This window comes from Ovis canadensis, chromosome 14 (genome assembly GCF_042477335.2).
Source record: "Ovis canadensis isolate MfBH-ARS-UI-01 breed Bighorn chromosome 14, ARS-UI_OviCan_v2, whole genome shotgun sequence".
Taxonomy (NCBI): domain Eukaryota; kingdom Metazoa; phylum Chordata; class Mammalia; order Artiodactyla; family Bovidae; genus Ovis; species Ovis canadensis.
The window spans coordinates 76,709,918-76,723,549 of NC_091258.1; the positions used below are offsets into that span (position 1 = coordinate 76,709,918).

Below are 13,632 nucleotides of genomic sequence, written 5' to 3' on the forward strand. Positions count from 1 at the left end.
AGTTAGATGGACTTTTACACACGTGTACATAAGACACAGAAGTTGCACTGTGAAGAAAGCTGAGCACTGAAGAATTGATGCTTTTGAACTGTGCTGTTGGAAAAGACTCTTGAGAGTCCCTTGGACTGCCAGGAGATCCAACCAGTCCATTCTGAAGGAGATCAGTCCTAGGTGTTCTTTGGAAGGAATGATGCTAAAGCTGAAACTCCAGTACTTTGGCCACCTCATGTGAAGAGCTGACTCATTAGAAAAGACCCTGATGCTGAGAGGGATTGGGGGCAGGACGAGAAGGGGATGACAGAGAATGAGATGGCTGAATGGCATCATTGACTCGATGGACGCGAGTCTGAGTGAACTCCGGGAGTTGGGGATGGACAGGGAGGCCTGGCTGCGATTCATGGGGTCGCAAAGAGTCGGACACGAGTGAGCGACTGAACCAACTGACCCAGGTACAGTAGGCTGCCTGTGTGTGCTCAGTCACTTAGTCATGTCATTCTTTGCGACCCCACAGACTGCACCCCACCAGGCTCCTCTATCTACGGGATTTTCCAGGCAAGAATACCAGAATGGGTGGTCACTCCCTCCTCCAAGGTGGGGATCTTCCCAACCTAGGGATCGAACCGAACTTGCATCTCCTGCATTGCAGGCAGATTCTTTACTGCTGAGTCACCAGGGAATGCCCAAAGATGTCCATGTCGTAATTCTGTGAACCTGTGAATATGTCAACTTACTCAGCAAAAGGGTCTTTGTAGATGTGATGGAGCTGAAAATCTTAGATGCGGAAAATTTCCTGGTTACTACATTGTGCCCTAAATGTAATCACAAGCATTCTTATGAGGCAGAAGCTGGAAGATCAGTCAGAGGAGGAGACAGGAGAAGGAAGGAAACCAAAGCCAAAATGGGGATGTCTCTGGTGGTCCAGGGGTCTGGGTTCAATTTGAGGTTAAGGAAATAGATCCCACATGGGGCAACCACAGCTAAGACCAGAGCAGAAAAAAAAAAAAAAAGAAAAGCCAAAATGATGTAGCCACAAACCAAGGAATGTGGGCAGCCTCTAGAAGCTGGAAAAGGCTGGGAAACAGATTCTTCCCTGGAGCCCCCGGAAGGAACACAACGTAGATTTTAACCAGTTGAACTCAGTGAGACCCACTTGGGCTTCTGAACTGTAAGTAAGCCACCAAGTTTTAACACACACACACACACACACACACACACACACACACACACACACACACACACACACACACACACACACACACACACACACACACACACACACACACACACACACACGAGTGGGGCGGGGCTTAACGGGGAGCGGCGGACGCTCCGGCCCGCGGGGCGGGCCTTAGCTGGGAGTGGCCGAAAGCCCTGGAACAGGGGCGGAGCCTGAAGCGGCGGGGCGGGACGGAGCGCAGAACCTGGGCAGGGGGCGTGGGTGTGGGTGGGGCCTAGTGGGCGGAGCCAGGCCGGAGGGCGGGGCCTACACGGGCAGGGGTGGAGCCTGCAGTGAGGGTGAGGAGGTTGGGCTTATCGGGGGCGGGGCCCGAGGCGGGGCGGCGCTTCGGCCAGGGTGTGCGCTCGCCGGGCGTGGCCGGGGCGGGGGGCCGGGCCGAGCCAGGTGTCCCGCCAGGTGGGAAGAATTTAAGAGCCCGGGGAAGCCGCCTCTCGGCCCCAATTGGTGTGGCTGCGCCGGGAACTTCCGGGCCAGACCGTGCGTGTTTCCGGTCAATATGGCGGCGCCCAGCAGAGTCAGGTGCGGGCGAGTCTATCTTCGGTAGCGGCGGCGACACGAGGCTCGGGTAGGTGAGGTCCGCCCCGCTCTGGTTCCCCTCGTCGGACAGGAGGGAGGGGACCTGTCGCTAAGATGACCAGAGGGAGGGCTTCTTGCTCTGAAGGCTGGGCGGTGGGGTTGCTAAGAGATGGGAACGACCGCGGTGGAGATGGAGGAGGGGGTTGCTAGGGAGAGTGGGTGGGGCCTGTTGCTAGGGAGGAGGGAGGGCCTGCTGACTTTGGGGAAGGGGCCTGTTGGTATGAAAGGAAAAAATGGGGCCGTGGTTAGAGGAGATGTGGGCAGCGTGGTTTGGAGTCATGCGGGGCCGCCGAGCTCGCCTAAAACGCCACCTTCTCAGCAGACCCCCAGGAGTCGACCCTTCAGGACGCCAGAGCTCCTTCAGCGGTGACCACCCCCTACCCCAGCAAGTTCTTGCTTTCTTCGCAAACTGCCCATGGCGAACCAGGGCTCCGGGGGCAGTCGCCTTCCCCTGGCGCTGCCCTCAGCCTCCCAGGATTGCTCGTCAGGAGGCAGCGGCTCCTCCGAGGGCGGCTCGGGCCATCCCCCGCCCCCGCGAAACCTCCAAGGCCTGCTGCAGATGGCCATCACGGCGGGCTCTGAAGAGCCAGACCCACCTCCAGAACCCATGAGTGAGGAGGTAAAGGGCGGGGGCCCGAGAAGGTGGGCTGAGGGGTGTGGGAACAGAGATGTCTGGGGAAGGGCGGTAGTGCCTGTGTGAAGGCATAGGAGGCTGTATTTGTGCTCCATAGAGTTACTGTAGACTGAAAGTCAGATCCCAGGACCCTGCACTGTGCGGGAAGGCAGAATAACCTCATGGTAAAAAAAAAGAAAACGCAAGGGCATGCCAGAGCGAGACAGACATGGCTTCAGTATGTTACAGCTGTGTGACCTTGGGGTTATCACTGCCTCTTTCTGAGCATCGATTCTCAATTGCAAGTTGATGTTGATGATAAGGAGTGGCCCTTCACAGGGTAGTTCTGAGAGTCCTGTTAAAGTGGGTCTCAACATCACACCTGGTACACAGGCTGTGCTCCTGAAGGCAGCAGGATATTCTCATTAAGAGCAGACTCTCATAAGAGTTCTGTGGACAGACCACTTAGGTTTGACTTAGGTGTTGTGGATGGCTGACTGTGTGACCTTGGGCAAGTCACCCTTTTCTGTGCCTCCATTTTCTCATCTGTGAAGTGGGAATAGCAGTAATATTAATACTTAACCACGGAAGGTTTTTCTGGAAGTCACGAACAATATTTGCTATATGTGATGTTTACTTGGCGGTGTCAGTTGCGGTGTATGAAACATGGTGTTGATACAGTGACATCCATGAGGTCATTGTGTTGCAGGAAGGGGACCCCTTCCAGGGCCTGAAACTGGGCTCTTGTCTAACACTCAGAAATGAATTGTCCGAGGAGACACATGTGCTGACAAAGCAAGAGATTTTATTGGGAAGGGCACCCGGGTGGAGAGCAGTAAGGGTAAGGGAACCCAGGAGAACTGCTCTGCCGTGTGGCTCGCAATGTTAGGTTTATGGTGATGGGATTCATTTCCGGGTGGTCTTTGGCCAATCATTCTAATTCAGAGTCTTTCCTGGTGGCGCATGCATCGCTCAGCCAAGATGGATGCTAACGAGAGGGATTCTGGGAAGTGGACGGACTCGAGGTGTCTCCTTTAGACCTTTCCCGAACTCTTCCGGTTGGTGGAGGCATATTAGTTCCGTATTCCTTATCAGGATCTCCTGTCATAAAACAACTCATGCAAATGGTTACTATGGTGCCTGGCCAGGGTGGGCGGTTTCAATCAGTGTGCTTCCCCTAACAACTGAACCTCTAGGACCATGAGGTGGTCCAACAGGCACAGAAAAGATTAACATCTTGCCCCAGTTTACCCAGGACTGTGACTTCAGATCCTTCATATGAGCACTTAGCACAGAGTCGGGCCAAAAAGAAAACACCCAGTGGCCGGTTCTCAGTGCTTATTGTATTTGACCTCCGAGTAGCACTCGATGACGACCCCGTCTCCTTGAGCTCTTTCTTCATTTGGCCTCTGGAGCATGGACCAGCGTGGTTTTCCGGTTTTCATCCCACTCACTGGCTCCTCTTCCCCATCGCCTCTGTTGGTTCACCCTCATTTTCCAGTCCCTCGACCGTGGGGCACACCAGCACTCTCTCTCCTACACTCACTTCCTGTGTGATCTCACATTGGATTGAGGTTTTACTCTAGTGACTCTCAAGTTTAGATCTCTAGGCCAGTGGTTCTCTCCTGGAGGGATGGTTTTAACCACATTTGGCAACGGGCGGAGACATTCTTGTTTGTAGCAAACTGGTGGGTTGTGGGGGTGGGGGCAGTGCTGTTGGCATCTCGTGGGAGGAGGTCAGGGATGCGGCTCAGCATCCTCCAGTGCACAGACGAACCCCACCGCAGAACGGTCCCGCTCAGGGTGTCAGTAGGGTCAAGGCTGAGAACTCCAGGTCCAGGCTGGCCCTCCTTCCTGAGCTTCAGGCGTCTTTCTCAATATGTTGCCTTGTGTATGTCATGGATCCCCCAAACTTAACAAGTTCAGAAATCAGCACCAATTTCTACTCGTCTCACTCCACACCTGCTTCTCTTGCCTTCTGCCCCGTCTCTTTCTAGTTGTTCAGGACAAGAACCTAGGTGTCGCTGACCCTTCTTTTCCCGTCACACCCCACAGCCAGTCTCTCCATAGATGCAGTGTCCAGAAAAGAGCGTTAGTGGAAAAGGTGCCTGGGAGGTATCTGTTGGTTGAAGGACACTCAGCCCTCAATGTTGGCTGTTACTATTATTTTTCCCGTTGCCTGTGCCTCTTGGCATGGGGAACTTCCCTGACCAGGCATCAAACCTGTACCCCTTGCACTGGAAGCGCCAACTCTTAACCAGTGGACCTCCAGGGATGCCCCGGCTGTTACTGGTGATGACTGTTACTCCTGAGTGGATGATTGATAAGATTTGCTTCTTTCTCCCACCCTGCCTCACCTTGCAGAGGCGCCAGTGGCTGCAGGAGGCCATGTCGGCCGCCTTCCGGGGCCAGCGGGAGGAGGTGGAGCAGATGAAGAACTGCCTCCAGGTGCTGTCCCAGCCCACGCCCTCCTCGGCTGGCGAGGCTGAACTGGCCGCTGACCAGCAGGAGCGCGAGGGAGCCCTGGAGCTGCTGGCGGACCTGTGTGAGAACATGGACAACGCAGCAGGTACAGCCAGCCTGCCACGGCCTGGCCCCCGCCGCCAGGGTCCTGCCCCTTCTGCCTTCCCGTCTGCCTCTGTCTCTTGCCGCCTCTTCCTCCTCCCTCCCAGGTCCTGCTGCAGCCCAGCCCTTTGTCCTTTGCCTCAGGCACCGTGCAACCCACCTCCTCCCGAGCCTCCCAGCCTCCCCCCTCCACTCTGGCTCTGACTCAGGCCCCAGTTGAGACTGCCCTGTCCCACCCTGCTTGGTCTGCTTGCTGACAGGGGCAACAATGGCACCAGGTCCCATCCACTGCCTCCCTGATGAGACTGACCATCTCACCCTGGTCCGCCGGGAGCCCCGTGCCATTCCCCAGAGTAAGAGACACGAGGTGGTCCTAGATGGGTGGTCAGAGAAGGCCTCCCCGAGGGGTGACGCGTGATCAGAGACCTGAAGGGAGGCCGTGAGTCATGGGATCAGCTCCGGAAAAAAGCATCCCAGGCAGAGGGAACGACCCGTGCAAAGGCCCTGAGGTGGGAACCTGCCTGGTTGGGGTGGGAATAGCAGTGAGGTGGGCAGAACAGAGCAGAGAGAGTGAGGGGCGAGGGCTGGGCAGTGACCTGCGCTGGGCATACAGCGGCTTCCAGGCCAAGGCGGGCGCTGTGGGTTTCATCTCAAAGGCCGAGAAGCCGCTAGAAGGACAAGTTGTCACTTCCACTTGGAGTGACGTGGCATGGCATAGTTGCGAGGATGTGGATTTGTCTGTTCTGGAAATTTTATGCACGAGGGATAGTAGAATATGTGACCTTTTTGCTACAGGCTTGCTTCTCCCAGTGTGATATTTTCAAGGGTCTTCCAGGTAGTAGCTGTACCAGAAATTTATTCCTTTTTGTGGCTAATACTCTAGTGTGTAGCTAGGCTGTGTGCCGTTCATCCTATCATCAGTTGACAGGCATTTGGTCATTTCCCCTTTCGGTTATTGTAAATAATCCTGCTGTGGACACTGGGGTACAAGCAAGCATCTATTCCAGTTTTTGCTCTTGAGGCTTGTGGATACATATGTTGGAGTAGTCACATGGTAACTCTCTCTCACTTTTTGAAGAACAGCCAAGCTGACCAATTCAGAAAACAGGTGTTGGGCTGTAGATTGTAGACCTCTGGTCTGGTGTGGTCTGTTTCCCCAGGGGATGTTCAGATTGTCACAGACCAGGCGTCAGAACTGGCATTTAGTGGGCTGGACCCTGGCCCCTGACCTCGTTGAGACACGCCAGCCTTGGACAGACCCCCAGTTGGGTGCCTAGGGAGGGCCAGCCCTTGGAGGCAGGCTCCCGCAGCTTCAGTTGGTTTTTCGTCCATTCCGGCTGCCCTAACAAAGCAGCATGGACTGCAGGGCTTCAGCTCCAGAAGTCTGCTCTCTCACGGCTCTGAAGCCTGGCAGTCTAAGGGTCAGTTTCTTCTGAGGCCCCTCTCCCTGGCTTGTACGTGGGGAGCTTCTCGCTGTGCACTACATGGTCATCCCCCTGTGCGTGTCTGTGTCCTGGTCTCTTTTTATAAGGGCGCTATCCTGTGACATTATTTCACTTTGCATGTGTGTGTCCTAAGGTGCTTCAGTGATGTCAGACTCTTTGCGACCCCATGGACTGTAGCCCACCAGGCTCCTCTGTCCATGGGGAATCTCCAGGCAAGAATGCTGGAGTGGGTTGCCATGCCCTACTCCAGGGGATCTTCCCCACCCAGGGATTGAACCTGTGTCTCTGCATTGACAAGTGGGTTCTTTGCCACTAGCACCCCCTGGGAATCCCCTGGGGGTTGGGGCTTCCGTGTACATCTGGGGGTAGGACCCAGCTCAGCCCATCTCACCTGGCCTGCCTGCTGCCCTCTCCTCCCAGACTTCTGCCAGCTGTCGGGCATGCACCTGCTGGTGGGCCGCTACCTGGAGGCGGGGCCGGCGGGGCTGCGGTGGCGAGCAGCACAGCTCATCGGCACGTGCAGCCAGAATGTGGCGGCCATCCAGGAGCAGGTGCTGGGCCTCGGCGCCCTGCGCAAGCTGCTGCGCCTGCTGGACCGGGACCCCTGTGACACGGTGCGCGTCAAGGCCCTCTTCGCCATCTCCTGTGAGTGTCCCGGCCGCGAGGGTGGGGCGTGGGGCCACTCTGCTCAGCTAGCGGACCCTCGAGACACGGGGCGAGGCCCAGCCCGAGTGCTCTGAGGCCCCTCAGGGCTGTCGGCTGCGGGGCTGTGGGCGTCTGGGCTGATCATCCCCGTCACATGGGTCCTCGGGTGGCGGGATCCTCCGGCAAGGGGTGCTGCGGGAGTGTCCTGACAATGGGCAGTCCACTTCTGCAGAGAAGTAAGCAGTCCCAGACCGCCCCTCCTTACCCCCCAACCCAGGAGTTTAGAAAGTAATGCCTCTTATTCATTTTTTTGATACCTCTTAAAACCCACCCCCCAACTCCAGTACTCTTGCCTGGAAAATCCCATGGACGGAGGAGCCTGGTGGGCTGCAGTCCATGGGGTCGCGAAGAGTCGGACACGACTGAGTGACTTCCCTTTCACTTTTCACTTTCATGCACTGTAGAAGGAAATGGCAACCCACTCCAGTGTTCTTGCCTGGAGAACCCCAGGGACGGGGGAGCCTGGTGGGCTGCCGTCTATGGGGTTGCACAGAGTCGGACATGACTGAAGCGACTTGGCAGCAAAACCCACCCCTGCCCTGTCCCTCCCCCTACCTCCCTGGCAGCCACTGCATTTGTGAGTCTGCGGCTTTTTTGTGACATGCAATAGTGCTTTGCTTCCTAGGTTCCACACATAAGCGATAGCACACAAACGTCTCTCTCTGTCTGGCCTCCCCAAATGTAAAGCCTCCAAGCCCACCCATGCTGTTGTGAGTGGCGAGGTTTCATCTCTCTCTCTTATGGCTGAGGCCTTTTATCTTTTAGAAAATTGATGTAGAATTCGCATAACTATTTTTAAGTGTGCAGTTCAGTAGCATCTGTGGTCTTTTTTTGGGGAGGGTGGGCATGGTTGCGGAGTATGCCGTCGCGTGGCAGCTAACATCTGGAAAGTGCTGGGGGCCGGCCAGCCCTGGTGCTACCAGCTGCTCTGGTGGTCGGTCTCTTGACTGCTCCTGCTGCTCTGTGCGGAGGCTCACAGCGGTTCACCCTCTGGCCACAGACCAAGAGGGGGTCGGATGGTGGAGGAGTGGGTGTGGTGAGGGAGAAGGGTGTCCCCTGGTAGATGCATCTCCAGGTTCCTGGCACCGGCTGGGCTTAGGCCCGGGGTGCCGCTCAACCCTCTCCAGTGCACAGTGCAGCCCCGGGACACAGGGATGGGGCCCAGCGGTGAGGCCCTGGAGTGGAGGGGAGCCGTTGCCCCTGGATACAGCCTGCCGGCAGAGCCGATAGGCCGTGCCCACTGAGCAGATGCGGAAGGTCATCACGTCTACCTCCCCATCTGCCAGTCTTTTTATTTTAAACTGAGTAACAGCGTATTTAACCCCACAGAGCCAAACTATTATCGTTTCAGCCCATCGTTACGTGGCATGTTAATAAGCTACTTTAGATCTTTTTATTTTTCGCCACGTTACGTATTTGAAACCTGGTGTGTGTCCTGCACGTAAGCATCTCAACTCAGGCTGCATTTTCAGCGATCAGCATGCAGCGAATTCTAGTGAAGGGACAAAGTTGTGCTCCACAAATACCATACCACCGCTTCACTGCTTCACTTAAATTGAAATGAGTGAAACTCAACTGAGATTAGCAACTCAGGTCCTCAGGGGCACTTGTCAGGTATTTAGTGGCCACGGGTTTCTGGAGACTCCCATCTGTCCTGGCCTAGACCCTGCCCAAGGGCAGGCACCTAACTGGAAGCGCACCCTGCAGGCTGGTTCTCATCGTGCGTGGAGGCCGTGCAGCATTCCTGGCACCCTCACGATGTAGTCTGGCTCTCTGGTCTTATTTTCCTCATCAGTAAAATGGGAGTCACCTTCTAGGGTGCTGTGGAGAGTTAAAAAGAGATAATGTGCTCCTCAGAGGATGCAGGAACAAAATGTATATTCATACAGTGGGTACTGGTCAGTCATTAGAAGGAGGGAAGTTACTGACTCACGCTGTAACCTGGATGAGCCTGGAAGACACTATGCTGAGTGAAAGAGGCCAGGCACAGAAGGCCACAGAGTGTATGACTCCATTCCTGTGAAGTGTGCAGAATGGGCACATCCATGGAAAGCGGGTCAGTGGTTGCCAGGTGCGGGAGAGACCACTAACCGGTACCGGTTGTGAATGTACTGGAAACCACTGAACTGTATACTTTAAAAAGGTAAATTGTACACGCTGTGGAATTGTCTCTCAGCTAAAAATATTTAAAGGTAATGCTTGCGAAGCATGGGCCCGTAGAAATGCACGTTGGTGATGGTGGTGATGATGATGATGATGAGAATGGTGGTCCAGAAGGTGATGGTTGTGGTGTTTGTGGTGTTGGTGGTGGTGACGGCATTTGTGGTGATGATGGTGATGACGGGGGTGATCTTTCAGGTGATGGTTGTGGCGCTCATAATGATGGTGGTGGTTGTGATGGTGGTGGTGGTGGTGACGGCATTTGTGGTGATGATGGTGATGACGGGGGCGCTCATAATGATGGTGGTGGTTGTGATGGTGGTGGTGGTGGTGATGACGGGGGTGCTCATAATGATGGTGGTGGTTGTGATGGTGGTGGTGGTGACCGGTGTTTCTAGTGCTGATGGTAGTGGCAACGATGATGATATTGGCGGTGGTGATGGTGACTGGGCAAGGCCCTGCCTCCCCCCTCCGCAGGCCTGGTCCGGGAGCAGGAGGCTGGGCTGCTGCAGTTCCTCCGCCTGGACGGCTTCTCCGTGTTGATGCGGGCCATGCAGCAGCAGGTGCAGAAGCTCAAGGTCAAGTCGGCGTTCCTGCTGCAGAACCTGCTGGTGGGCCACCCTGAACACAAAGGTGGGGCGGCCCGGGCGGGGAGCTAGGGTGGTTCCCTGGGCGAGTGCACGGGAGGATGGCTGCTCCTCTGACCCTGTGGCCCTTCCCCAGGGACCCTGTGCGCCATGGGCATGGTCCAGCAGCTCGTGGCCCTTGTGCGGACAGAACACAGCCCCTTCCACGAGCACGTGCTTGGAGCCCTATGCAGGTGTGCTGGGCGCCAGGGGACTGCCCGGGAGGGGGTGAGGGTTAGGGTCAGATGGGGCACCAGGGGACTGGCTCGGGAGGAGGTGAGGGACAGGGTCAGATGGGGCGCCAGGGGACCAGCCCGGGAGGAGGTGAGAGTTAGGGTCAGATGGGGCGCCAGGGTACAGGCCCGGTGTGGGGTAGAGGGTGAGGGTCAGATGGGGTGCCAGGGGACCAGCCGAGAGGGGGTGAGGGTTAGGGTCAGATAGGGCGCCAGGGGACCGGCCCGGGAGGAGGTGAGCGTTAGGGTCAGATGGGGTGCCAGGGGACCAGCCTAGGAGGGGGTGAGGCTTAGGGTCAGATGGGGCACCAGGGCACCGGCCGTGAGGGCGTGAGGGTTAGGGTCAGATGGGGCGCCAGGGTACAGGCCCGGTGGGGGGTGAGGGTTAGGGTCAGATGGGGCGCCAGGGGACTGGCCTGGTGGGGGGTGAGGGTTAGGGTCAGATGGGGTGGCAGGGACCGGCCCGGGAGGAGGTAGAGGGTTTAGGGTCAGAGAGGAGAAGAAATCAGGGTGCTGGCCCTCCCAGAGCCTCAGTCTCCTCACTGTAGGGGCTGACACAGCAGCCTGGGGAGGAGGGAGACAGACTTCCTCCCACTCACTCTCCCCATCCCGCACGTAAAGCACAGGCAGGATGGAGCCGTAAGACAGCAGAATGGAGCAGCTGAGCGAGCAGGCAGCAATGCTCACGTGTGGCGTGGGCTCCAGGCCAGGCACTTTGCTAAGCGCCCTGTTGTGTACAAGTCTCATCCAAGTCCCTTGGGTAGGGTGGGAGCAGGAGTCCACATTGCAGATGGGGAAACTGAGGCCCAGTGCGGGGCGGCGGCTTGCCCAGGCTCAGTGGGGGAGTGGGGGGTGTGGAGAGCAGCTGGGCAGAGGCAGGTCCCAAGGACGGCTGTCCTGTCCCTGCAGCTTGGTGACAGACTTCCCCCAGGGCGTGCGGGAGTGCCGAGAGCCCGAGCTGGGCCTGGAGGAGCTTCTGCGGCACCGGTGCCAGCTGCTGCAGCAGCGTGAGGAGTACCAGGTACTGCTGGATGGGGGGGGGGGGGGAGTACCAGGTACTGCTGGATGGGGGGGGAGTACCAGGTACTGCTGAATGGGGGGGGGAGTACCAGGTACTGCTGAATGGGGGGGAGGAGTACCAGGTACTGCTGAATGGGGGGAGGGGGCAGCCAGTCTGGCACCTGCCTTCTAGGCCCCTGTGGTCTAGTCACCATGCTTCTTTAAAAGAGAGAAATTATTTCTTTACTTTTGGCTGTGCCGGGTCATTGCTGGGCAGGTTCTTCTCAAGTTGTGGCGAGCGGGGCTGCTCTCCACTTGGGGGGTGCCAGCTTCTCACCGCAGTGGTTTTTTTTGTTAACAGACCACAGGCTCTAGGGTGCCGGCTCAGTAGCTGTGGCTCACAGGATTAGCTGCGCTGCGGCACGTGGGGTCAGCCCGGATCAGGGATCGAACCCATGTCTTCTGCACTGGCAGGCTGATTCTTAACCCCTGAGCCACCAGGGAAGCCCGATTTGCCCACGCCTTTGTTTATACCTTATTGCCAATTCATGTGTTTCTCTAGGCATCATTCAGCACACATTTATTGCCCCCTCCCACATGCTTCACGCTCTGTCAGCATCAGGGGGACGGCAAGGAGAAACAGAAGCTCAGGGTTTCTTAAAGAGTTAACAGATTCATCTAATTACCATCCAAATCAATCTCATTATTTATATCATATCATTCAAATACCTAAGTATTTATTAGATTGATAAATAAGTAAATGATAAATAGCAACCAATTAAATATTGAATTAAATAGGTAAGAAACATGTGATAAATTACAACTCATTAGCTTTTTTATTAGATAAAGGATAATAAATAACTCACCAGATAGTTAAATAGATAAGTAACAAATAAGTGATAACATAACTCAGATATTTATACAGATAGTAATGTGATAAATAACAACTCATATTTAAATAGGTAAGTAATAAGTGATAAGAGCAACAAATAACATATTCAGTAGTTATTTAAATGACTAAGTTATTTAGTTAACTGTACTTAAGTAATTTATTCAGCCCTTATGATACCACCCAGATGCTGTTGCTTCAGCAAAGCTGGACACAGAAAACATGCCACCCTCTTGGGACGTACCTTCTGCCGAGATCATTCTTCTATGAACACTGTCAGGCATTTCCAGAGGGGTCCTGGGTCCTGGGTGTGAGGAGCAGGGGTGACTGGGAGAGGCGCAGTGCCCACCCCCCAGCGGCTTGTCCTTTGACCTTGTCACATGAACCTGTGGAGATATGTGCCTGGGCTTGGGCAGGGGGATCTCCTGCCCTGGTCTGTCCTGAAGTTTCAGCCATCCTTGCTTGATGCATCCATGTATCTATTCTCTGACTCTCTGGTGTGAACAGCTTTATTGATGTTTAACTTACCTATATTGAAAGTGTACAATGTGAGAAGTTTTGACATATGTATACACCTGTGGAAACCTTCATTTTTCCATCAGGGGCGGGCGGGAAGAGGAGCCGTTTCTGGGTGCAGAGCTGGTGGAGGCAGGGTCTGGCCTCTACACTCAGGGTTTCCAATTTCCCACCCCAATGCAGGAGGAGCTGGAGTTCTGTGAAAAGTTGCTACAGACTTGTTTCTCCACCCCAACTGATGACAGCATGGATCGGTGAAACCCAGTGGCTTCTCTCCCCTTCTTCATGGGAACCCCAGGCCTCCTGCCTTCCCCTCACCCATGAAGCCCTCTCCCAAAGGAGAGAAGGGCCTTGTTGGTGCCGTGTCGGGGCGTGTCAGCCTGTCTCTGCTCAGTCCCCAGGATGGGTACTGGAAAAGGCGCTGCCTCCCTGGATCCCACCTCTCACGCACTCCCACTCCACTCCCCCTTCTTGTGTCCACACTGCTCTTCCAGTAAAGGTGTTCCTCCTCCTCCACCTCCTTCACTGCCACCTTTGACACCTCGCCTGGAGAGTGCCTTGGTTGGGGAGGAGGGGCACAATCGGGGGATCTAGGGAGCCAAGAAGGGAACAGCAGTGGGCGGAACCTTGGAATAATAAAAAAGTGTTGCTCTCTAAAGTCCGGAGCCATTGTCTTTCATCCTCCCAGCGTCTCTGGAGAGGGAGTGTGTGGGATGCTTGTCCTTCTCTTTGCCCCGCCCCGCCCCCCGTCTCTGATAATGTCTGTGAAGAAATATACTTTTGATATTCACGCTTCCGCGTCTAAGGTGGGAGCCCTGTTCTTTCCCAGCATGCAGTGTGGCGTGGCTTCTGTTCCACCAATCAGAGCTCGCCGCCCGGAGGCTTGGCACCGCCGCCGGAGAAGGCGGGAACAGGTACCGGAGGCAGTGAGACACCTCCCACGCCAGCAATGGAGGCCACTCTGGGTGCCTGGGCCAGGCTTGAGGTTGGGTGTGTGCTTCGTCCTGACAGAAAAGCACTAGGCCTTTTCTCCACCCTTCTCCGAGATTGGGGAGCAAGCAGGGGACA

General features: G+C 55.7%; 1 protein-coding gene across 7 annotated transcripts; it reads left to right on the forward strand.

Moving 5' to 3' along the window:
- The first annotated feature begins 1,466 nt into the window (after positions 1-1,466).
- Positions 1,467-13,222, forward strand: HSPBP1 (HSPA (Hsp70) binding protein 1). Of its 7 annotated transcripts, none has more exons than XM_069549466.1 (8): positions 1,467-1,802; positions 2,136-2,432; positions 4,791-4,995; positions 6,857-7,081; positions 9,779-9,934; positions 10,025-10,121; positions 11,070-11,181; positions 12,748-13,222. In XM_069549466.1, exons 2-8 carry the CDS (start codon positions 2,229-2,231, stop codon positions 12,820-12,822), a joined length of 1,074 nt encoding a protein of 357 aa, XP_069405567.1. In that variant the 5' UTR covers positions 1,467-1,802; positions 2,136-2,228; the 3' UTR covers positions 12,823-13,222. The 7 variants fall into 7 exon arrangements, 4 of the variants coding, with proteins under 4 accessions (XP_069405567.1, XP_069405568.1, XP_069405569.1 ...); XR_011248489.1 differs by having other exon boundaries at positions 1,509-1,802; positions 9,779-9,912; XM_069549467.1 differs by having other exon boundaries at positions 1,527-1,802; positions 2,133-2,432.
- Positions 13,223-13,632: the final 410 nt, after the last annotated feature.